This window comes from Numida meleagris, chromosome 3, assembly GCF_002078875.1.
Source record: "Numida meleagris isolate 19003 breed g44 Domestic line chromosome 3, NumMel1.0, whole genome shotgun sequence".
NCBI lineage: Eukaryota > Metazoa > Chordata > Aves > Galliformes > Numididae > Numida > Numida meleagris.
Window position 1 is genome coordinate 48,501,923 of NC_034411.1, and position 26,127 is coordinate 48,528,049.

A 26,127-nucleotide genomic window follows, 5' to 3' on the forward strand; every position below is an offset into this window, starting at 1 on the left:
GGCCATTGGCTCATTGACTGACAAAAAGCATATCCTGACAGCAGCCAGACACAAAGCTACACAGAAATACTAACATCTGGCATAAACTTACAGAACACATACACAAAACTTCACATTTTTCCGATTTCTTATAGTATTCCTATGTATGTAACAGGTGATTGACAGAAGAGGGGTTATCCATCTAGGAATTCATCTACCTTGAAAGCCTACAAGCCAAAAGTGTAATGCTCTAGTCAGTAATACAGGATTTTTATATGCACACTCAGGCTATAGGAGAATGAGATGAAGAAAGGGAAGAGCAACATATTCATAAATACTTAGAAGATTCTTGAAAATTTTGAATATAACTTCTTAATGGTGCAATTAAATATGCTTATCCAAGCAACTAAGTTCTTTGGGTTTGCTTGGACAAGAGCAAAACAAGCCAGATTTACCTGCACAGGTTTTCGTCAGAGCAACACTGCAGCACACTTTTGAACGTGTTTATTTTTTTTTCTTTTATTCTGAAGACTCCTTGGTCACCAACACAAAAGTAACCACTTACTTACTTCCATACACTATTCGTATAAACTTCTAGATCTTAAGCATTTGCCTGTTGCTAGAAGAGAACCCATTTCTGCTGCCGAGAAGTGTGCACATTTTCCAGGAATTGGGTATTAGCTTTTATACACTAAGACGTTCCTACACCCCACAGGTGTGCGTGGGGTCTAGCTGAGGCCTAGGAAGGGCGGCCAGAACTCTTCATGCCATTGAGTCATTTTTATCACCTTTCCTGTAAAAGGATTCTTGGGTGTTCAGCAAGAATCCAGCTTTTTCCTCAGAGTGGAAACTTTCTTTTCTATTACTCTCACTTCCAAAAAACAGCAAGAACCTAACCGTTCAGCACCTCCGCTTCCCTGTCAGCCTTGGTCAATGTTTTTCATATGTTAAAAATGTGCCACAGAAAAGAAGAACCGAGGACAATATGCCAGCGCTAACGTAATTTCTTTAACAAAGCAGGAAGAACATGAGAAAATCTACTGCCTCAGCAGCACTACTCCAAATGCATCACATCTTGGTCCTGTAGAGTTCTCCAGAAACCTTCTTTTGAAGGCAGAAATCTTGACGAGAACGCTGTGCAGGCCCCAACACACTCCCAAGAGCAGGCTTCCTGTTTGCTTCTCCTGTGGGGCAGGGGCCCTGCACTCTTGCTCAGTCCTTGCAAGCCCCCAGTAATTTAGACACAGTTATGGAAACGGAATTTCTACTTCCATGCTTCAGAGCATACACCAGTTAGAAAGGAGAAATTTTGCAAAGGCAGCCTCTTAGCCAAATACACTTAATCTTTAACAAACCAAAGGGAATGCAGCTGTTTCCGGAAAGCACGTTCTGATCTGTACGCAATACCCTTCAGTATCTTCACACAGTTTGGGTCTGAATACTGTAGGCATCTGGCCTGGCCTGTTTAGTCAGGATCTTATGCCATGCAGTAAATATCTTTTCTTTCTTCAGCAGCAGCCTTCCCATAGGAGCATGTTGCTTCAAAGTTCACTTTCTGCATACGGTGTGTTCAAATGCACTCGCCAGGCAGAGCAGAATTGCTCCTGGCCCTCCAGGGCACAGCAACATGTTGCAACTCTTCATGGCCACCAAGCATTTCAGATTTTGGTTTTGTACTTCAGATCAAGCTCCAATGAGAGGTACCCATCTATAAAAACTTATTACACGCCTACTACAGAATCAGACACTACAGCAAAACCACAACCACAAAAGTTAAATTTATTCACCAGACCAGACTCCTCCGAGTCATCACACAATTCATGGAGGAAGAAATAATGAATGCCTCACCCCTAGCTGCTCTTTCCCTCTTATCAGCACAAGAAGATGTTTCTCTGGAGAGAAAGAACGGGCATGCACATTCTTAAAATGTATGCAAACTGAGTAACACTGTTTTAACGTCCAGGTCTTACATTTCAGAGCAAACTAGACATTTAAGAGCCCGATGGCTTTCAGTAAGACCCAGACTCTGATAACATTACCTGCATTCCTTTGTAGATGAAGATTTATTAACTGACCCACTTCTGCCACCAGACCTGAAAATGAATCCCATCTTGGCTTTGGCAAGTGCAATACAAGTTACGCAAGCTACAAATTCTGCCTTCCTGTCGATGAGCACTTTCTTCTTTCTTATCCCCTCAGCAAGACTTGCCTGACATCACAACAGCTCAACGTCCGGACACTACAGAGCTCAAGACCTTCAACAGTGTCTGCAGCTGTGCTAAGTGAATCTTAAGTTTTGAGAGGCATGCTTCAACAATGCCACACAGCCAGGTAATCTACGTAACAACTGAACAAGTTAGTGCAAATGATTTAGTACAGCGCAGCACTTCCATCACCTTTGCAAGCATTAGTGCAGCACTTCAGTGCCTTTAATCACTGTTGCACAGTTCTCAGCAAATGAGAGCTGTCAGGACTAAGGCAATCTGCAGCTCTTCATTTTAAAAGAAGGAAATAGAGCTCCAAGCACTCATGTGCAAATGGTATCAGATCACTTTTTAGAGGGAGTGTGCACATAACATTTTTGACTCCCAGGTCTTCTATCACATGCCTTTACCATAGCATCTGAGAGTGCTGAAAGACAAATGCATTCTCCTTGCAGAAAGGAAGCATGTCCTGCAATCGCTTCAGTGGGCAATTCACTTGATAGCACATGTTTACATTTCCAAAAAGCTTTAGACAACATTCCTTATTGGAGACTCAAATCATTCCAATAATGTTAGACATTTTATTAAAAAAAGCTTTTGGGAATCAAGCCCTACTCCAAGTCATACACTGGGAATTCAAAGAATCGTAAGGCCAAACAGTTGACAGAATGTAGCTGCTTTGAATTTCCACGGTCATATGACAGCATGCTGTAAATGCAGGAAGAAAACACTATTTTAGTTCCCTCATCTCTCCTGCTCCTCCATCATCTGTACTTGGACCTCTCCTTGTCTTTTGATTTCTTAGGACTTCTGCTTCTGTCTCTCTTTTTATCCCAGTCCTTTATTCGGACATCTTCTCTGTATTTGTCCTTATGTTTGCTGTAACTTCTCTCTTGAGATCGGCTGCGACTCCGATGCCTGTCTTTCTTCTCACTCTTCATCTTCTCTCTAGAGCGTTCTCCTTCATGTTTTCGATCAGAATCCTGTTAAAAGAATTGGATGGACATGCAGTTACAGACAAAAGTGGAAAACAATACAAAGGCATGAGAAGAACTTGAAAGAGTCAAGAATGGTTGGTTCCCTAACTGTCTAGGGCTGATTCTACCTGAAATAGATTCACCCATACACACACCTGCTTTGCTTGCAGCAATAGGTGGCTGGCATGAAATCTCTGACACAGCATATTAGTAAAGGAAGGAGAGATGGATTAATGGAGTGAAACGTCACTCTAACAGATTTATGACACACAACATGCTGGAACGACTATGTGGTAACACCAACACACACACAGGCCACAGCCTCACAGCAGTTTAAAACAACAAGGTTCTTCAGAAAGTTACCATTTCACCCGGAAAGTCACAGAACTCAAAAGATTTTCTTAATAAACAACACTGAGTTTTAACATGTGAACTTCTGACAGTTTTAAGTACTGCTAGAAATCATTTTGTTCTTACTATTCAACTAAGATATACAGGAAGACAAAAATACAAGAGGCAGTTTCCAAATCCTGCAGGAACATACATATAGAACTCAGCATTAAGAAGGCAGTGGGCACTTTTGAAGGTATGATCACCTGAAAGTTTTGTACCAACACATACTCTGGGAGGCACAGATCATCTTTCGTGGGGTTGTAATAAATCTTTTGAACTAGGAGAAATGATCGCATCAAATATATTGTATTTCTTCCTTAGTTTCAGTTTTCATTTTTCTAAATGTGTAGTAACGTTTACTATAGGGTATGGCTAAAGCCTAAATCACATTAACAAACAAGCAAATTTTCTTTATTTAAAAGAAGAGTGGAAACTCTCCTCCAAGTAGGCCTCTATGCAGAAAGCCAGCAATTGGGACGATCCCCAGAGCAAACTCCTACGAGCAAACACTGCCTTTGGGATTATGCAGATAATGCTGAAATACTACAGTCACAATAAGAAATACAAAACCCCAGGACCAAGACGCATGCACAAATAATCACAGATTTGATCTTTATCTACATAACCAAAAATTTCTGCTGCCGCTGAGTACAGTAATCTCACTGGTAATGAAATGCTTATTCCACATCTTTACTGTTGACTTCTATTTCAGTATAGATTTTAAAATCTGAATAAACCAAAAAAATTTTTGCTTCCAGTTACTTACAAGAGGTTTGTCCATTCATCTTCAGAATTATGCACAACTTCCCTTTAACTATTTTACCAAATATGTTTCTCGTGAAGCCCAAACCCTTGGTTACCATGTATGAACAGGAAATCAGGTTCCAAGCCTCTCTGTGTCAGAGAATGAGTGAACTTCAGAAGGCGAACCCCCGAGCAGTGGAGTAGAGCAGAACAAGACAAAAATACTGGCCAGTAAAGCAGGTGAGGGGCATGGTGCTCTGTTACCTGCAGGGTGGTTTCTTGCTGAGGGAGAACACAAGGAGGATCAGGAAAAAAAAACAGAACAACTCTCAGTACAAAATCTACAAAGCCAACATCAAAGACAGGTTGCTGGCGCAGCTAGAAGCAGAACTCCTCATTTACAAGGGAAAGGGCTAGTGAAGACTTGAATGTAATGACAAATAGCCTGCCTCAAATGTCACAGAAAAAGGCAACTTGCTGAAAGGATTAAAAGTCACATGAGCATGGAGCCAGATAAGCACAAGGATCTTTAAAAAAGCATTTAAGGCAAAGGCGTACAGGGCGTGTCTGAAGCTGCAAGTGCCACAAAAAGGTTGGCATGGTAGATAATACCACCACAGTCTAAAGAAACAATACAGCAATTTGAATTAACATGACGAATTGCATCTTAGTTCTCAAACAAATTAGTTGTATTTCCCCTTAAGAAAGATGTTGCCTTTTTCAAATCTTTGGCATAGAAAAATATCAAATTTTCAAAACACTATGTTACTAGAAGTAATGATGATGTTTGAAATTGAATCCTTTGTGCACTATCCAAGCCAGAACAATGCTGTTTTCCTGTTGAAAGCAGAAGATTACTCCTCAGCAACAGATTTTATCTTACTGATAAAATCCAGATTTCTCAATGCAGGATCACTGCCTCTGATCAGTCAGCAAACTAGCAACGATCCAGTGCTGTGTCGGTGAACACATGAGGAAGGAATTATTAAGAGAGGGGAAAAAACTTCTCTGGAAGTTACGACTGATTTTGCCAGAAGTAGCAATGTGCCAAACAACTCTTGAATGTAAACCAGTCTGCAATACCATGACTACAAGCGCAGAATAAAAACATGCCATCTCTACGTACATAAAGCACGCTGACTAAAGGTTAAAAGGATCAAACAAATAGAGATAGCTTTTTCAGTAAGGAAATTTTGATCAAACCTAATCAAACACCATTCAATAAGCAGGAGATTAAAAATAGAAAGATCAATATATTTTTGCTAAACTGACCAGCTGCACAAATCTGAAATTCAGAAAGACACTACGTCAAACAGAAATCCATCAGATATGCTGTACTCCTCCACAGATCCAGAAAACTGCTAAGGGTACAAAGTCATAATGTAGATCTCAAGCAGAAGCAATCAAAATACTCCGCCAAATCGTATTCTCAAACCCACACGCTGATGCAGCCTCTTACTCCAGACCCACATCCTGTTGCCTACTAAAAGCAGCCGCAAGACCCTACCTCTTCAGCCCTCTGGGATCAAATCAAACAGCACAAGGTTCAAAAATATCTTCTTAACATTCAGCTCCGGGGCTGAAGATTCAGGAAACTGGTGTCAAACTAAGAAAAGGGATGAGTCAAAATACACTAAAGAAAGAAAAAAAAAAAAGTAAGAGAACAGAAAAACAACTCAACATCATGGAAACTATTCAGAAAATAAAAGTCCCTTTTCTTCAGTCATAGCTGGAGCTGGCAGCACCAACTTCAATTTCAGTTGCCAGAACTTTCTATTACTGAACTCCGCTCTCTGTCATTTAAAATCTCTGTCATACTAAGGGTTCAGGGTAGAAGTCTGAATGTGAAGCACGATCATTGTGATCTTTGGCAACTGATTGTGCTAGGTTAGCTGTTGTTTTGTTTTGAAGCTTTTACCTCAAATGCTTCTCCTATTACTGAAATAGGTTTAGGGGAAAACTGCTTGCTTATACTAAACATGCTACCATTGATCCAAAAAGTTCTATACTGTTTTGCCCTGTGCTGGCCTCAGACACTGCCTCAAGAACATGCCTTCCTCCCTGGTGCTTGTATGAGTTCCCCACATTAAGACTAAACTATAAACAAAAATATATATGTATATGTAGTATATTCTAAGCATGATTTGTCATCTAAGCTGCCAGCAAAGTTTACCTGGAAAGGGTCACATTCAAATCACTCACTGATACTCTGTGTGGAACTAAGTACACACTACTCATTTGGACGAGGGGAGGCACGTCCAACCTGCAACCACCCTGCGCCAGCATGGCAGCGGCTCTTCCCTCAGCACCAACAGAACATCGCTGCGCAATTAACCCTGTCTGGGCAGAATCCAGGGCATGGCGTGCAGTGCAGTGCCAGCTCAAGTGATGGCAAATATGTCTATGCATTTTGATACTTTGGCTAAACATGGCCCCGTGAAGAGCAAGGAGTATGCAGCTGTGCTTTCTGTTTTGACAAAGGAATTTGAGAGCTCACAAAGAACTGCAACCACTGCCACCGAACCAGACTGCTGTGCTAGTTTCACAAAAACACAGTCACATATCCCACTAGGTTTATGGTTTTGCTGCTCTCTTTTGTATATGACTTAATTAAAAATATTAAAAATTAAAGTAAGTTTTGTTACTTTACATGCATTAACTGTATTTTTTACGACGGCTCCCCCAAAAGTAATGCCTCCCATTTTATGGTGTTGGTTCACAACATCAGAGGCAGATGCTGGTGGTCTGGGAGTAGAGGTTGAACCTTCCCATCAATATTCCAATACATGTTGTTGCTACGTGACAGATGGCAGCAGAAGGGCAGTCTGACAAATGGTGTCTGGCATGGAAATGTGTATGAAGCAAAGGTAGGTCACCCATGGACTAGATGACCTCTGAAAGTCTCTTCCAACTAGTTATTCTATTCTATTCTACTCTACTCAGTATGCATATACTGTAGAGTACATGCTAACAACAGCATTCAAGTACAGAAGCAGACAAAGACTCTTAGGAGAAATTAGAATTCACAGCTCCAAGAGGGAACCATACTGCTTGTCATCATAGAATAGGGGTAAGCCTCCACCTGCAATTTTGGGCATAAGAAGGCTGAGCTATTTACGTTTGAACACGTAAATGTGAAAGAAAGAGAGGAAAGCAACAGGAAAGAAGATGATACCCAAATACAGTAGCAGTACACTACAGACACAAACCACAACAGGAGCAGGTGACTGAACTGAAAAAAAAAAAAAAAGAAAAAGCAGAGAAACAGAAAAAATCAGAGTCAAGTGATAGAAAAACACACTTTTCTCAAACCCATAAATCCCTGTCTCCACATTGTTACACCATGAAATCCATTGTAAACACATCTCACAGTCCTCTCATAACAATATTTAAAATCCTAACGCTGACATTACACGTATCACCTGCACAAGTGAAGACACATCTGAATGATTTTAAAATGTTCTCTGCTCATAACGCGTGATCAGCCAGTTCCATACATGTATTTTCTGAACCATCAAGCACAGCTCTTACATCCAAAAATATTTGTTGCAAGAATGTTAAAAACACATTGTCAATCAGCCAAAAAGATTGGAGGAAGTTCAAAACAACATGAAGGCAGACCCCTTGCACACGTTCTATGCTCCAGCCTTATCTGAACAGATCCTTCCCTCCATCCAGTTAGTACACAAGTAATTAGAAGACTGGTACCACGAATGAGCAATAGACCACAAGAGTGGCAATGAAAAGTGGCAAAACATTGCTAACGTTTGTGAGAAAAGTTATTTTTAGAATCACAGCAAGAAGTGATGCAACAACAGAATCCCCTACGCTCCCTGTACACAGCATTTAAAGCAGTACTCAAAATACAAGCCAGGATGATTTTATTTACTGCAGCTGGAACTTTAGCACTTTCTGCAAAGTTGCTCGAAGACAGCTTTGTTCTCACTCAAAACTTGCATTGTTAAAATACTGGATGCTTATTTTTTCTGCTTAGCTTCTCTCTCCCTAATGCTCAAATTTCAGGAGTAGTTAACCCTCCACTTACTCATTGCAGGCATTCAGTTCCCATGAAACATCAACATCTTGACTATCTCAGGTTCACAGAAATGTGAAAATGCTGACCACAGAGGCTGCAGTAGAATGAATGAATGGCAGAACTACTGGCTTCTGACAGCCTCCCCACACCCTGTCTTACAGCAGTGTATGCTAGCACAGTCTGGATCCAAGCAAAGAGGCATACACATTTTACACAAACACTTCCAAAACAACTTAAATAAATAAACAGACAATGCAAAGACACTGTGTTTCTGATTCCGCATGGGAGAAAGCCAACACACAGTTTTGGCAAGAACATCAGAAATAGTTTGCATTCATGAAATGTCACGAACTTCTGGTTTATGACTGGGAATATGTGAACAGCAGGTTCAAAGTGCTGAAGATCTTCTACCTTGCGAGAGGCTACACTGCTTCTTCAGGATGCTTTGACAAAAGGCCACTCTGACACGCCTCACTTCCAAAGTCCAGCAAGACCCAGGAAACCTCCTTCATAATCAGATACTGACATCAACCTTCCGTACATTTACAGCTGCTGTACTTCGTGGGACTTTGCACACAGGGTCCTCAGCTGAAAACCAAACTTCTTCCTGGCTTCTCTTACTAGAGCAACAAACTGGTATAAAGTTAAATCATTAATGCAAGAAGAGCCAAGTACCTTGTATTTTTTAGTCCTCTTGTCATCCTCTTCGTCTTCAGAGTGGTAGTGCTTTTTCTTCTTTTGTTTTTTAGCCAAGTGTGACTGACTTGTTTGAGATTCTTCTTCTTCCTCATCTAGCAAAAGGTCATACTTGGCACTGATGGTATTGGTTAAGGGCAGATTTCTTACTTAATAAAAATAAGAACAGAGAAGTTCATAAAGGAAACAAACCTCAGTTTATCTGACTGGAGTTTACCAAGACATACAGGTAATGAAAAATTCAATTGTTCAAAAACAACCGAATCTTGTCCTGCCAAACAGTATGGCCAGGTCTCATCTTTTATTTTTTTTCCTACCTGTGGATCTCGGAACAAGTTACAGTTTTCTGTTTCCACCACAAGCAAAGCAGAATTGAAAAACATCATTTAATTACTACAGTTCTTTCATTCTGGATATAGCAGATCCCATGTGAAACTACCGAAAACTCCGTTATGCCTTATGCCACTCTATGGCTCTAAATAGGAAACAATATTTACTTGAATAAAACACAAAAGCGAAACAGCATATTCTGATTTCATTACTTTCACACAAGTCGTCATATGAAAAAGGCAAAATGCTTAATTCTATCTCAAACATGAGATAGTTATATGAAGCAGTAGCAAAAACATCCACTTGGCAAGCTTTAATAATATGAAATCTTTCCCGGTCCACTTTCATAAGCTCTACTTGACACAAAAAATACCTCTGAACAAAAAAGGATACTCCTGCTTCGGTTTCACCTTCTCTTTTAGAGCAAATTTTGAAGGTTTGTCACGTTCCTTTTCATACTCTTTGAAATCATCCTTGGTATACTGCCCACCTGTCGACAGAAAAACTAAAAAAATCAACGAAGAGCCACACCTATCACTGCATTCCATTTATGAGTTTGAGGGCTCTTCCTAACCCTGAAGAGATTCACAGTTCCAGAACCCATACTGACATCTGGATGACAGAGTAGAAGTGTATAGGACAAGTCATGACTCTGTGCTTCTCTTGCCTGCAGATCTCATTAAAAAATGTATGGCTTTCTTCTCACTCATATGCAGTGGAGATGAAGCATGAACAGTATCACAAAGCAGGATTTAAAAACTCCTTCATTCCCTCTTTCATTACAGGACCCATGTCACACTGCTTAAAATTATGTTACCAACAGACTATCCTCTTTATTAAACGACTTTCTACTCTCAGGTGCACAAGGGAAACCTCTGAGACAGCTGCAGGTCTCCATCTGAATCCACAAGCTATCCAAAAAGTATTATGACGTGATTCAAGAGGGACATCACAGATTGCACTCTGTCCATTCACTTGGCAATAGCAGCTCACAGACCAAGCTACTATTTCATAGCAATGTGCTGCCATCTCCCGCTCATACTTGAAACTGCGCTACTGACCGGCTAGGTCAGAAACAGCAACTGAAGGGGAAGGACATTCTATGGGTACCAGAAAAGCCCAACAAAACGATAGTATAGTTACCTTTCCAATATTTAGGACAATTTAGATCTACGTTGCCCCAGATAAAGAAAAAAAATCCATGTAATTCAGTTAATACAGGCTAACACGAGTTATACAATAAGGCTGGCCCACAGAAGGTGAAGAGGGGATAACCTTGGCCTGAATATTCACTTTTTGTCATTTACCTTCAAGTGACAAACAGTGAATAATGAAAAGGACCCAGAAAGTAACAATGCACTGCTAGAGTATGTTGCTAGTAAGTATCTCCAAAAGCATCACTTCTAAAGTTTGAGATGGGGAACTCATGATTTACTGGCAAAAATCTATCTTGCAAAAGACAATCTATGGTAACCTAATTTTTTTGTTTCTGACCTACCCAGTTAATGTAGCAGCAGTAAACCCTTCCACACTTCCTTAGGGAACAAGTGAAGAGAAGAGCTAGAAACTTTGCTGCCCTGTGTTCCTATGCTGCCAGGAAATTCGCATGCCCAAAAGTGAGATGATTTAAGCTCTTCACAATGGCTTCCCTTTTTACATAATTATTTATAGCTCAGAAGTCATAGCTTATTAAATTACGAGTCAAAGAATCGCGAATGTACCTACCTTTTCCTTTCCACTTAATCTTTGCAACAGACTGGCTAAAATCCACATGTATCCGTCTGTCATCTATCAGCACATTGTCCATTTTGAAATAGGCTTTCTCACAGTCTTCCTCCTGATATTAACATTTCCAGAAAATTTGGACGCATGACTATTTCATAAGAGTATTCACTAAAGAGCTCGATCACAAACTCAACTGCTTACTGGCATACATTTTCCAAAGAACGTTCCACAGGGTATTTTTCTAAAATTGCCCAAACCACAGCAGTTTTTGCATTGTGCCATTTCAAAAGAAGTAGTTATGCTTTGTCCCAATGTAAACATTCCAAATTCCATCTTTTTTTCCATTTTATTTCACTACTTTAAAAAGTATATGTAACATTTAGAGAAAAAAGGGGGAAAACGGACAACAATGACATGGGTAACAGAAGTTCTATTTTCAGTACACAAGTAGGCTAAAGAAGAGTCTTATGACTTTTCCAGTGTCGTCCAGTTTTCCTCACGGATTAGAGACTATCAGAAAGTTTCTATAAAGAAGTTATACACCATAAAGAAAACTTCTATCAATAACGTTGTAAGAGGAGCACAATGATAAAGCTAACACAATTTACAAACCGAATATAGGGTAACAGTACTGTAGACACCCATCTACCATCTTTAATTCATTCTCCTCTCTTTATGCAGCACTCCTCCATTTTCTCCTAGCATACCCTTCTTTTACTCTTCAAAACTGTTACAAACCCTAGGGTGCTCTGGGAAATAAAGGGACCTGCTCCAAATCCACTGGCTTCAAGACCGGCTAAGCACATATTGGTATTGCTAGGCTGAATCAAGACTTTCACCTGGTTTGGGACCTACAATTTCTGTAACTACGTCAGTAAGAGAAAATGTTAGCTACCCCACACTTGACGATTTTATTGTTCTTCTTTAATGGAAGTATACTGAAAATGAACTTTCATAAGCAAAATCTACACACAGCATAATTAAAAACCATACCTTTTCAAACTCAATGAAAGCATAACAAAGAGATTCACCAGTCTTCCAGTCTCGAATCACTTCACAGCTGAAAAATTGACAAGAAATTAAAATGTCAGTGCTTCTGGAGCAAGAAGCGTAGGACAGGCAAGCACTGACTAAAAGGAAGAGTAACACTTAAAACATAAAAGAAAAAAAAGACAGACCTAAAAGGTACCGTAACACTTGATTCTGAGACCCCTGGTGAGGTGGATCCTGTGTGGATGAGCAAGGAGCTCGTGGATAAACTAAAAGGAAGGAGAAGGTCCATGAAATGTGGAAAAAGGGCCTATCTGCTTGGGAAGGATATACGAGTGTTGTCAGGGCCTGTAAGGTATGCAACAAGGAAGGCTAAAGCCTACTTGGAATTTAATCTGGCAAAGGAGGTAAATGATAACAAGAAGGGTTTTTTTAAGTATGTCAACAGTAAAACAGTAGAAGGAAGAAACTAGGAAAAAAGTAGGCCCGCTACTAAATGAGGTGGGTGGCCTGGTAATGGGGGACACTGAGAAGGCAGAGATAGCGAGTGACTTCTTTGCTTCTGTCTTTACTACAAAGACTGTCCCTTGGGAATCCTGGACCTTGGAGGTAAGAGAGAGTCTGGAGAATGGAAGACTTCCCTTTGGTTGAGCAGGATATGGTCAGAACTATCCAGCCAAAATCAATGAGCACAAATTCACAGGCCCCAATGGGACGCACCCACACGTGCTGAGAGAGCTGGTAGAGGTGACTGCTGAAGCACTCACTCTATCACCTTTGACAGGTCCTGGAGAACAGCAGAGGTGCCTGAGGACTGGAGGATAGTCAACATCACTCCGGTGTTCAAAAAGGGTAGGAAAGATGATCCAGGAAACTACAGGCCAGTCAGCATCACCTCCATCCCTGGAAAGGTGATGGAAGAACTTGTTCTGGATGCCATCCTCAAGCAATTGGAAGAGAAGAAGGTTATCAGGAGCAGTCAACATGGATTCACCAACGAGAAAATGTGCTTGACCAATCTGGTAGCCTTCTACGATGTCATCACTGGCTGGGTAGATGGGGAAAGAGCAGGGGTTGCTGTGTACCTTGACTTCAGAAAGACATTTGACACTGTCTCCCACAGCATCCTTGTAATGAAACTCAGAAAGTACATGACAGATGAGCAAACAGTGAAGTGGGTTGAGAACTGGCTGACTGGCAGAGCTCAGAGAGTTACGATTAGTGGCACAGAGTCTAGTTGGAGGCCTGTAACTAGTGGTATTCCCCAGGGGTCAGTGCTGGGTCCGGTCTTGCTCAGTATCTTCACCGATAACCTGGATGATGGGATAGAGTGCACTCTCTGCAAGTTTGCTGATGACATGAAGCAGGGAGGAATGCCTGACACTCCAGTAGGCTGTGCTGACATTCAGTGAGACCTGGAGAGGTGGGCGGAGGGGAACCTGGTGAGGGTCAGCAAGGGCAAGTGTAGAGTCCTGCACCTGGGGAGGAATAACCACATGTATCAGTACAGATTAGGGGCTGACCTGCTGGAGAGGAGCTCTGCAGAGAAGGACCTGGGGGTCCCGGTGGACAACAGGTTGGCCATGAGCCAGCAGGGCATCCTTGTGGCCAAGAAGGCCAATGGTATCCTGAGGTGCATTAAAAAGAGGATGGCCATCAGGCTGAGGGAGGTGATTCTCCCACTCTATTCTACCCTGCTTGGGCTACATCTGGAATACTGTGTCCAGTTTTGGGATCCTCTGGTCAAAAAAGACAGGGATCTCCTAGAAGGAGGGCCACAAAGATGATAAAGGGCCTGGAGCAACTCCCATATGAGGAAAGGTTGAGAGACCTGGCTCTGTTCAGACTAGAAAAGAGAAGACTGAGAGGGAATCTGATCAATGTTTACAAATATCTAAAGTGCAGGAGGCAACTGGATGAGGCAAGACTCTTTCCAGCAGTGTGTAATGATAGGACAAGGAGCAATGGCCAAAGACAGGAACAAAAGAAGTTCCACACAAATACACGGAAGAACTTCTTTACAGTGAGGCTGACAGAGCACTGGAAGAGGCTGCCCAGAGAGGTTGTGGAGTCTCTCTTTCTTCAGAGATATTCAAGACCCATCTGAATGCCTACCTGTGTGACCTACTGTAGGGAACTTGCTTTAGCAGGGGGGTTGGTCTTGATGATCTCTAGAGGTCCCTTCCAAACCCTGCAATTCTGTGATAGTAGGACTTGTGCAAGATCCCTTCTCATTGTGGATCATTCAGAGGATCTATCTCTAAGTGAAAGGAGTGCAGAAAAGTTTATTAAACAAACTGATAGGGAAAAAAACTATAAAAAAATCTCTAGGACATCCAGAAAATATGCTTCAGTAGTAAGGATGGCAATGCAATGCCAATTTCACACATAAACTGTACAGAGAGCCTAGTGAAGGATCTGGTAGTCTGGAGGTCTGTATGCCTGCTGCCAGTCCTCCACAAGCCAGTAGAAAATGAACACAAGACTGACTTAGTGAGCATCTGACTAAGTAGGACCTACGCAAGACCATCTCAATACATCTAACTAAAGTTCTTAAAAAGGGGGAACATGCCTAAGCATGATAGTGATCCACATCTGAAATCCTTCTGGAAATTCTAATAAATTCCTGCACCAAAGGGTTCTGGGGAAACCAAGCGTGAACAGCTTAAGAAAGATCATTGTATTAATAAGCAAGTGCAAGACATAGTAAATAGTCATCACTCTTAGAGAAAGTAAGGAGGTCACTCATGGAGTTTGCTGATAATATTAAATAGTTAAAGACTGAAAAAATTGCAAAGTTCCTAGGAGTCTAATTGAACAACGAAGTAGAAAGTGACATTCAGTGCAAATAAATACAGTAAGATGAGCATGGAGGGAAAAATCCTAACTGTGCCTTGTAAAAAAAGATAGAATCTGAGCTGGCAATTACCACTAAAGAGAACGGCTCTAAAATTTGTAAAAATTTTTTTTTGTGAAATCATCAGTGTGAAAACAGCTCAGGTTATACAGCATTCACAGCTCTAGGAGTAATTAGAAAAGGTACTGAAAGCAAAGTGGAGAATATCACTTTGCCACTGTAACTCTGTAACATCTTAATGCCATATGCAGTTCTGGTCCTCGTATCTTGAGGTAAAAACAGAACAGGAAAAAAAGTTGAGAAAAGGGAAAAGGTATGGAAAATTCCCCTACAAAGTATGTAGAGTTGTACACTTAGCCAGAAAAAAAAAATGATGATTTGGGATTATATATATTAGAGAGTTGTAGGAAAGTGGGTTTCACTGCCCAACATTTTTTTCTTTTTTTACACCAACTTCAGAGGAAATCAACTGCAACTACTAGAAGCCAAGCTCAAAACTGAAAAAGACAACAGGTATGGGGAACACCTTAACAAAGAGCATACTCGTTGCTACAAATGTGTACTGCTTTATCCAAAACTGTACAAATTCTCAGAAAAACAAAACAAAACAAAAAACCACCCAGAGACTAAATCTAGCTTATGCAGTGGCTTAGCTGTAAACCGCTGAAAGGAGGGAGAGAGTGGGGGGCTGGGGAAAGTACCATATTTGCCTCACTTGCTCCTGTACTTCCCCTAGGTGTTCACTTAAAGTTACTGTGGGGACAGGATATTCAGTTGGTTAGATGTGACTTTGTATCACCACCGTTGTGGTCTGACAGAGGGTACATTACTAGACATACCAGAATAACTACTTAACAGCTAAACCTAAATAAGATTGACTGTACCATGTTCAGTTTCAAGAAAGCTTTCTGTTTCGCATTACAGTAATTACCTTTTAATTGGACCAAATCGGGAAAATATTATCTCTAGGTCTTCGTCTGTAGTCACGGGATTCAGCTTACAAACAAACAGCACATTTTCTGGTGGCTTGACTTCTGCATCTGGTAAGTCTCCCACCTGTGGGGTTCAGAAATAGACTTTCATCATTTCTGTCCATAAATTTTAGTTCATCCTAGCTTAGTAAGGATGAGAAGATAAAATCACACAACTTTCTTCTGCGAGACAGAAGGGAGCCAGCACTCACGCCTACTAAGAGGCAACACTTGCTTACAATGCACACAGCTTTGATGTATGCAACCTCTGGTCAAAATCCCCACATCAAAACCAGCAATCTAAGTTCCAGAGGAAAATACAAAAAATCACAACACCTCCCACTGAACTGCAGCACTTCTTTACAAAACTTGTATAAAAGACTAGTGATATTTAAGCCATTTATCTCTATCTTTCACTGAATACACTAATAAAACGGTAAATGTACATTCATTACATAAGCAAAATAACACAAGTAAGGAATAGATTTCAGAAAATAGCTTAAGCACATGACAGTGCCAGAGAAGTTTACTGTTTTGACAGAGGAACAATGAAACAAACAGCTGTGGGTTTTTAGGTTTGTATTTTCAATCAGTGAAACTAACAGTACACTATATTTTTTCTCTCTTCAGCTTACATAACATTGTTCCCTACTGCATACTACCCGGCAATACTCATTATCGCATTGGTTCACATTCCCCACTTGCCTTTTTTTTTTTTTTTTTTTTAAGACAACTTCATCTGGAAAACAGATCAGTAGCCCCAGTGCTGATGCAAAACAAGAGCACACAGCTGTAGATCTTCTGCAGCACTGTGGCTAATGTTAAATTCAGATAATCCCACAGAAGGAAGACAGCCGTTACACACAGGATTAATGTAAACACAGTGCCACTACAGTTAAGAGTTTATTTCAAGTTCGCTCAGCTCTCTCCCATGCATGCTAAAGCTTTTTTAGGATTAAAGACATTCAGCAGCACTTATGCATGTTAAGTTTTAAAACTGGATGCATTTCTAACAGGCTTTTATAAAGCCTCCTCCTGGCCTTGAAAACGCCATAGCACTAGTTTTATCAGAAAACCACTTCCTACAAGACACAAAGATTAAGTGCTCGTGCTTACTTCTTTTCATTGTACCAAAGACGTGTAATAGCACAGCATCTGAGCCATGACATCGTATCAGCAATTTCAAGATAAATAGCACACATCTTTCTAGACATAATACAACAAGCACATGCATATGTACAGAAATGACATCAGAAAGGTAAACGCAAAACAAGGCTCACCATTTCCAGAAGAATGGCACGTGTTTTTGCTTCTTTTTCTGCCTGAACTTCTTCTATTTCATCTGCAGACCGTCCTTTCATGTCATCAATTTCTTCATCTGCTCCTATTCTTCCGCTCTGGAAAAAGTGAAGGAAAAACTGTTTTAATTCCCAGCCAAAAATTCTCTCACAATTTCCAAATCTTACATGGTTATCTTTTTTCCCTGCACGACGAGAAAAATGCTTCAGCAACGTATCTCTGCAGAACTGGCCTTTCCTCCTGTTCTCTCCACTCAGATTAAAAATGAGAAGATGCCATCCTCATGAGCCTCAGGCACCATAAGCTACATATGAACTTCCAGGCCCAACTGGAACTGAACACAGTTTGGTCTTCTGAATTCTTTTACAACCCCATCTCATACTCATTAACTCACCACAAGTATCAACTCATCTCTAATCTGGAGAGTTCCTACCAGAAATGAAAATAATGAACGCCACAAATTTCTCTTGTGTCTAATAAGGCCATATTAATAAATACAATGTAGTGCAAAAACAACAACAAAAATATTTCTGCACATCTAGCACCAGGAAGATTTGAAGCTTAAGCTTTTCCCCTCATGGACATCTCTAGAATGCTGCCATTCTTACAAATACTTCTACATCAAAAGCTGTATCTTCTGTCATGCTACAGGCTGGCAGGAAACTAAGTGCAAGCTTTCGAATTTCTGCCAAGTCTGGCAGTGAGATATAAAGCTCCTTATGCTGTTTAGCAGATCTGAGGGTATGTTAGAGATCAAGCAGAGTACAGATGTACTACAAAAGCCTAATTTCAATCTTGCATTTATATATCTATTAAGCTTAAAGACAAAAAATACTCTCTCTTGTTAATGTATTCATTGGAACAACTGTTTCCATATAGAGAGATAACGTCACTTAGTCACAGTATGCAGTTATGAAAGTTGCTAAGTTATGAATAACTACATTTCTTGCACGTTCCTTCTGTCTGAATCCCAGAATCATAGAATGGCTTGAGTTGGAAGGGACCTCAAGGATCATCAAGCTCCAACCCTCCTGCCACAGGCAGGGCCACCAACCTCCACATCTAATACTAGACCAGGCTGCCCAGGGCCCCATCCAACCTGACCTTGAACACCTCCAGGGATGGGGCATCCACAACCTCTCTGGGCAGCCTGTTCCAGCACCTCACCACTTTCTCTGCCAATAACTTCCCCTGATGTCCAACTTAAATCTTCCCTCCTTCAACTTAAAACCATTTCCCCTTGTCCTGCCATTATCTACCCTTGTAAAGAGTTGACTCCCCTCCTGTTTGTAGGCTCCCTTTAGGTACTGGAATGCTGCAATGAGGTCACTCCGCAGCCTTCTCTTCTCCAGGCTGAACAAGCCCAAGTCTTTCAGCCTGCCTTCGTAGGGGAGGTGCTCCAGCCCTCTGATCATCTTTGGGGCCCTCCTCTAGACCCTCTCCAACAGCTCCACATCTTTCCTGTGCTGGGGGCCCCAGGCCTGGACACAGTAATCCAGATGGGGCCTCATGAGGGCAGAGTAGAGAGGGACAATCACCTCCCTCTCCTTGCTGGCCACCCCTCTTCTGATGGAGCCCAGGATACCATTTGCAAATACACCAAAACGTGAACAAATACACCACAACAGTACATATGCTTGTAGACATAACTCAAAAGAATGACAAAGAATGCTTACTCTGAAATACAAACAGAACATTTATCATACAAAAGAGAACCAACAACAAGCAATTTCATATTAAAAAAACATTAGTAATATTTGTGTTCTACCAGAAGAGCATATAAAAACAAAAAGTAGCATCAGAAGTGAATATTCTGAATGTTGTACTTAAATTAGAAATTTGTTTCTTTAAATAGAAATCTAAAATACTTCTTTCCAAACTTATTCCACCACAGGACAACAAGTCACCCAAGTGACTTCTTTTCATCATTTTCTTGAAAGATTAAACAGACATTTGATAAAACACAGCAATATCCCCAAATAGAAGACAAGCACTTGATGTATCAGAACTGAGGCAGGCACAGTAGAAGGGCATCTTTTATCCTCCTATGCTAAAGATTTAAAGATAAAGTATTAAAGATATAGATTCTAACAAAGTCTGTGCTGGTGACTAACAGGGATCTATTTATTTAATTCTTTCTTCCAACTTTTCCCCAAGAAGCCATCAGAAAGACTCACATCTAGCTGTTCCTTAGTAGGCTCTGGTGAGCGATCAGGAATAGGCAAGCCAGGTGGATCATCAAATGGATCATCTAGGATTACTGTATGATTTATCCTAATAGAAAGCAATATCAAGATCAGTACCAGTCACAAGCAAATAAAAGCATCTTTATCCAAGTAAAAGGAAATCAGCCCTGGTGACTCCCAGCTATATCCCAAAAAGTTAAATATAGTATATGCTTGTAAATACTAGAACTGATGCTTCTGTAAAGGCAACACAGATGCACATTTTCTTATACCTTTTCTTATTTTAGTACCTGTTTGTTTTCTTAGAGAGCTATTTCCAGACTAACAGTCTGATAAAGTCTAATATCAAGCAATGTTTCACCTTGTTGCTGCCATCTAATTCCTCGTACTACACAAATAAAGAAATCACAATTAAAAGAATCCAAAGGAACAAAACTGCTTAGAGCAACTACACCAATTACTCTGGTGTCCGTCACCAGTTTAAGTGTCTTACAGTGTAGGTCGCACAACACTTCCATCCCTGTGCCGCAAGTTCACAGAGGTCTTAAACAACTCTATGTAAAGATGCAGAGTTCATATGAGAACACATGCCTACACAGACTTACAGATTTATGGCTCACGACTCATAAACTCAAGACAGACTTGCATAATAAATACTAAGTTCCTTTTAGAATTCTTCCTAAGACATGATTATAAAGCATTTTACCAATAATACTACGATAAAAGGGTATTTTAGATACCGCATACTTCATATCGCTATATTTAGTTTCCAAAAAGATAAATATGTTAAATTATAACATATTCCTCAAAAAGCGAAGTCAAATGCAATCACACCTGATATCTTGATACGGGATAAAATCCTTATCCACAAAGGTTTCATTAATCGTCTTCAATACATCCATGCCTTCAGTCACTTCTCCAAATACCGTATGCACACCATCAAGATAATCCAGGTTTTCCCCTGTTGTAATAAGAAACTACAAAAGAAGATACAAAGTCACATACAGTGAATTTTATTTTCCCCACAAGAAGCTACAGTAATGCTAGTGGGAACGGCATTATTGCCATCTGCCTGCGTACATGCTAGCAGGCTGCGTTCTTAAATGTCAATACAAATGCCAATGTTTCTTCCTAAAAGTCTATACAATATATATATTTTTTTAATTACAATGCACAGAAGCAGGAAAATTAACTCCATAGACTACAGTAAGTTCTAGCTGGAATAAAACTGTAGGGCTTTTTTTAAGTCGCTCTTTGGTCATGTAAAAAAAAAAAAACATTTTTCCATTCAAACATATGGATATCTCATGTAAGGCATTTTAATCCATAAAAGTGACAATGCATCTAAAATAATCATTCAGAAACAGTATCATTACATGAGATTAGGGCAACATCACTTTCAAAAACTGTTTTATATTATAATTTTAGTGAGGATATTGTATTATTGAATACTTTAATACACTCATACATAGAAATTCTGAATTCAGCTTCCAAACTAAGATGGAACATTTAATTACAGAATTTTTTCCTGCCCGCTCTACAGATCAGCTAAATCATATAAAGTTATTAACAAAAGTGAATAAACAGAAGGAAAAAAAAAATTGAGGATTAAATTCCAACAACACTTATAAAATCTTTCTAGGATGGGATTTATATCCGAGCATTTCAACCTCTTTCTTCTCAGTAATCAAGTAGCTCTTGGCACCTGGAACACAGCCCTTTTTGTACAGGTCTTTTGACAATGTTATGCCCCTTCCCTGGAAGCATTCAAGGCCAGGCTGGATGGGGCTTTGAGCAGCCTGGTCTAGAGGGAGGTGTCCCTGCCCATAGCAGGGGGGCTGGAACTAGATGATCTTAAGGGTCCCTTCCAACCCAAACCATTCCATGATTCTCTGATTCTATGATAAGACAATGCTGCTGAGATGATATCATTGTTGTTAATGTTGCAAATTCAAGGAATTTTCATTTTCTTACATAGATGTGTACCAAGACTTCCCAACCCTGTATGCTGACCTGTGATCCATGCAGATCGCTGCCATTGTTCACCATTGACACTGTTCCCTTTTTCTTGTGCTTAATTCTTGGCACTTTTTCTGCCTCAAAAAATCTAGCTTGATCACCATACAGTTTACTGAAAATATATAATAAACATGTTACAAGGCAAATGAATTTTTAAAAGTGAGATAAGCAAGTGTTGTAAAACAGGAATTTTTTTTATTTTTTTATTTTTTAAACATTGGCCTTTGTGCCAGGGGAGATTCAGGTTAAACATTAGGAAATACTTCTCCAAGAGAGTGGGCAGGCACTGGAACAGGCTGCCCAGAGAGGTGGTGGATTCACCGTCCCTAGAAGTGTTCAAGGAACACTTAGATGTTGTACTAAGGGATACAGAGAGTGGGCAATATTGGTGGTACGTGGACGGCTGGACTGGATGATCTCGGAGGTCTTTTCCAACCTTGGCAATTCTATGATTCTACGAATATAACCAGAATTTACTTTGTATCTGTGTATATTTTTTTATGGACACGTACACTTATACAATCTACTTTATATTACAGGAAACAGATTTTTTTTCTGAAGCCTTTCACAAAGGTTTTTCTGGAGGCTTGTTTATATGGTTTTAATGCAGCATATAACATTTTTCTAGGACATGAAGGGAATGCATATTTTCATGAGAAGTTTCCATCAAAATAAATTAAGCCTACACTGTAAAACTGTAACATTTTATGATTCAAATTTCTCTTTCACGACAAACAGAAAGCCACTAAATCTGCATGCACACTCAGTTCACCATACATAGAGAACTGTACACAGTAACTTGACATTCGCAGGATACAGCAAATCATCAAAATGTTCTTAATTTTTGAGGTCTATCCCTGAATTTTGCCTCTCTCCATAATTGACAGAGACGCGGTCAATATACACATCTGACCAAATTTAAGGAATAATACTGTATTTGAACTTATTTTGCTAAACATCTGTAAGTCTTTATGAAGAGAATACTCAAATTAAAATTTCCCTGCAACAGTTTCCTGGGTAGCAAGAACAGAAACCGCAGTTCTGTGGACTTCAGCAGTAATGAACTGGTAGAAATGACACACTGCCGTTCTCCACGCTAGCAGCAGGACGGTATCCACCACTTCCTTATCACACAGTCCTTCCCCACCTGCTGTACTAATGGGCCAAAACCATCCTCATAAAGGAACAGAATACCAAAATAAACTTCATCTACCCACATGCAGAGCAGAGACAGTTCAGGCCTAGCGAGCATACGCACCCAGACTTGCATCTGCTTAGCACAATTAAACTGCTTCCAACATCGCGACAGATTCACATGCTCCAAGTTTTCTATTTAAAGGCTCTTACCCAAGTCAACACTGGTCTAGCAACATTAGCTCTGTTCAAATTGAACTCTCTCCGTATACTGTGTTCTCCACCACCTCAGGTTTTCAGTTCTGCTCTGCAATTTTAATTCTATTTTTAACAGCAATTTTAAATGAATCCTTTAAAATCCTAAAGGAATCCTTGGCAACTCTGCCCACAGCAGGGGATTGGAGCTCGATGATCTTTAATGTCCCTTTCAACCTAAGACATTCTATGATTCTATGATGAAACATACAGAATGCATATACTTTGCCAGATTCCATCACAGCTATGAGAATTTCTTCAGCCTTACATTCATGACCACTAACATTTTTAACAAGGACATTGAATTCCCAATACACATTCAGCATGATTAAAATGAACTCAGCTAAGTTTTCAGGACAGCAGGATTGCTTAGGGTGTAAGAACACACAGGGGAAATGAAGCACAGCCTCTGTGTTCTCCTCCTGCTCAATTAAATACATTTTGTTACAAATATATATAGAGAGAGACAAACTGCTAATGACTGTGCCTTCTACAGAGCATATAGTTATAGTGCTCATCATATAAAACCAAACCTAGTTATCTGCTCACTTAGAAATGAATAGAAATTTATACACAGCTTGTTATAACTTCGCTTTTAAGGTCGGAGATAGAATGCTGTCCATAAAACATTTCTGAATGGTCAAAGGCAGAGTAAGAACTAAAAAGGTATATAAAGATATAATAGCTAAATAAGCTTATGCATCAACATTTTTACTTCCAAACAACAATGCTGCCCCAAAAGAGCTAAAAACAATGAAAGCGCAACCATTTGCTCCCACACGACTTCTCTGTTGATTAAATACCAGACGTTTTACTTACCAAAATATAGATTCACCTCCGCGGCCGGTTCCCATGGGGTCACCTGTCTGTATGATAAAGTCTCTCTGTCACAAAGCAGAATACGTAAAATGCTGTCAGGTTTGTGAATTTAAACAAAACAAAACAAAACAAACAAACAAAAAACCACCAAAAGCTAAGAATACTCACCTGAACATTATAAATAAGACAGTAGTTGTAGTACTTGATTTTGCAGAGCTTCAGAAAATTCAGGCAAGCTGCAAGAAATGATACATTTAGTAAAGAAAACCCTGGGTCCAATAAGAATAGATATATTATTTATGTCTCAGTGTGTACAAAGCTGCCTTTGGGGCAGGTGTGTGAAAACTTGGCAGTACAGGGCTTATAAGCAGTGTCAGAGATGCTGTAGGGTCACCGTAATAGAGCTGTGTACCCAGGAACGTATTTCCCCTCCCCTGTTCCTCCCGAGCAGCCAGGAAAGATGGCCACTGCTGCCTTTCGATGCCAAACATTGTCACTGATCAATATTTTGAGTACGTATTACACGCATAAACATATCGTTAAAGGGAAAAACAAACTTTCCAGCAGCAGTTGATGTTTGTAAATACTTCAGAGACCCACGGATATCACAGAACCCCTGACACTCCTGCGAACCCAGTTCCAGCACGGAGGCCCAAAGCCCGGGCTGAGCGCACTGGAGGAAGCCACCAGGCCTCGGCACCTTCCCACAAGGGATGCAGCCTGCCGAGGGGCGGCTACAACAAATGGCGGCGCGGCGGAGCGCCTAGAACGCGCTGCCCCGCGCACCGGCCCGGCCCCGCGGCCGGCACCGCCGCCACCCAGCGCTCGGCTCCCCCCAGCTCGGCCCGTCCCGGCCCGGCCCGGCCCGCTGCGCCCCTACCGCGGGGCCGCTCCTCCGTGTAGAGGTCGATCACCAGGTCGCCCAGCGTGGTCTCCAGCAGCACGGCCATGGCCGCCTTCCGCTCCCCCAGCACGGCCCGGCCCTGCCCTGCCCGCCGCGGAGCCGCCCCCTGCCGGCGCGGAGGAGGCCGCGCTCCTCGGAGTGCCGGGCCCCGTGCCTGCGGTACTGCGCTAGTGTGCAAGTCTTAGAGCCATCGCCGGCGTTGTGCAGTGTTGTGACGTTTTTGTGAGCTGATTCCCAGCCTGCGCACCGAGCGTGCGTTGATGGAGGGCTGTTTTTGAGCCACCCTGTACGGCAGTTAGTGACAGAAGGAAGCAAGATCGCACATCACATTTGTTCCTCTGAAACCTTTGTGCGGGCCCGTGCTGGCTGAGGTTTAACTATTTACCTGCTGCTTTGAGAGCTCTCGCTTTGCACTTCAGTATGAAAGCACCCACAGCTGTGCGACGGGAGGCTTGGACTGGTCATTAAGAAAAACTTTACCGTTAGGGTGGTCAAACCCCGCTCAGGCTTCTTAGAGAGTTGGATGATGCCCCACAGCTGTCAGTGGTCAAGAGGTGTGTAGACAGTGCCCTCAACAACACGCTTAAACTTCTGCTCAGCCCTGAAGTGGTCAGGCAGCTGGAAAAGATACCTCTGAAGGTCCCTTCCAACCAAACCTGTGAAACAATGAAGAGAAAAAATAAATAATAGCCATAATTATTTAGTTATTGCTAGGAATTTTATCATTTACATTGAATATTTACACTGTTATGCCCTCCTGCATGCTGTGAGACTAATGAAAGCTTGGGAAAATTGGAGAGAAGTGACAAACCATTTTTAATGCATATTTTTTTGCAGCGTGAACTACACTCCAGGAGAATGAAAAGAGGGGAAGAAAGAATGAGAGGACAGAAGAGAAGGAAGTGCAAAACACTGGGAGAAAGGGGAAAGAGTGAAGGGGGAAAAAAAAGCAATGCAGGAAGGAGACATTCAATGACATTCAAAAGGCAACAGGCATTCTTCTGCTCCATCTCAGTGAGCTGCTGAGTTCCTTGAGGTGAGCAGCCCAAGCTTTGCTGAAGCATTCTGCAGGTCAGCGAGCCTTGAGTCTTTGTATTTGTATATGCTATGATATTATTATTTACCTCGTAAATGTTGGAAGCATTTTAACAGTCACCCTCATACCCAGAACACTGTAGAGCTGTAGCTTGCTTTTGCACATCTAGGATTCACCAGGCTCGTTGAGATGGAACCCCCATCCGATTTACTAATGGGGTGTGACACATAGTTAGGAATGTACTTGATATACACGCTTCCTCCCACCAGAGCATGCAAACGGCTGCAAGTACCAACAAGAGCTGCATTCTTGGAGCTGCCCTCCTGTCCCCACAGACTCCTACGTCACTCAGCGAAATGTCTGGCTGGGGAGCTGACATGCCATGGGGATTTTTGCTGCCTGAGACTGCACAGAAAACAGATCCTTTGTCTATTTGTTTTAGTAGACCAAACACAATAGATTCAAACAAGCAAACTAAAATCTAGGACAGATCTAAGAGAAACTGGGTGATGTTGAAGAGAGGCTGTGGAAATTATAACATCAGTGCTTCTATTCCTTCATCCAGTGCTGACT

At 41.1% G+C, this 26,127-nt stretch overlaps 1 protein-coding gene across 1 annotated transcript; it reads right to left on the minus strand.

The window, feature by feature from the left end:
* PPIL4 (peptidylprolyl isomerase like 4) lies at positions 1,743–25,166 on the minus strand. Its single transcript, XM_021389709.1, has 13 exons — positions 24,495–25,166; positions 23,783–23,850; positions 23,615–23,679; positions 21,401–21,518; positions 20,222–20,364; positions 19,379–19,475; positions 17,183–17,299; positions 15,863–15,987; positions 12,078–12,144; positions 11,085–11,196; positions 9,753–9,849; positions 9,009–9,147; positions 1,743–3,166 (listed from the first exon to the last, which is right to left on the minus strand). The coding sequence occupies exons 1-13, from the start codon at positions 24,562–24,564 to the stop codon at positions 2,948–2,950; spliced, it is 1,437 nt and encodes a 478-aa protein (XP_021245384.1). The 5' UTR covers positions 24,565–25,166; the 3' UTR covers positions 1,743–2,947.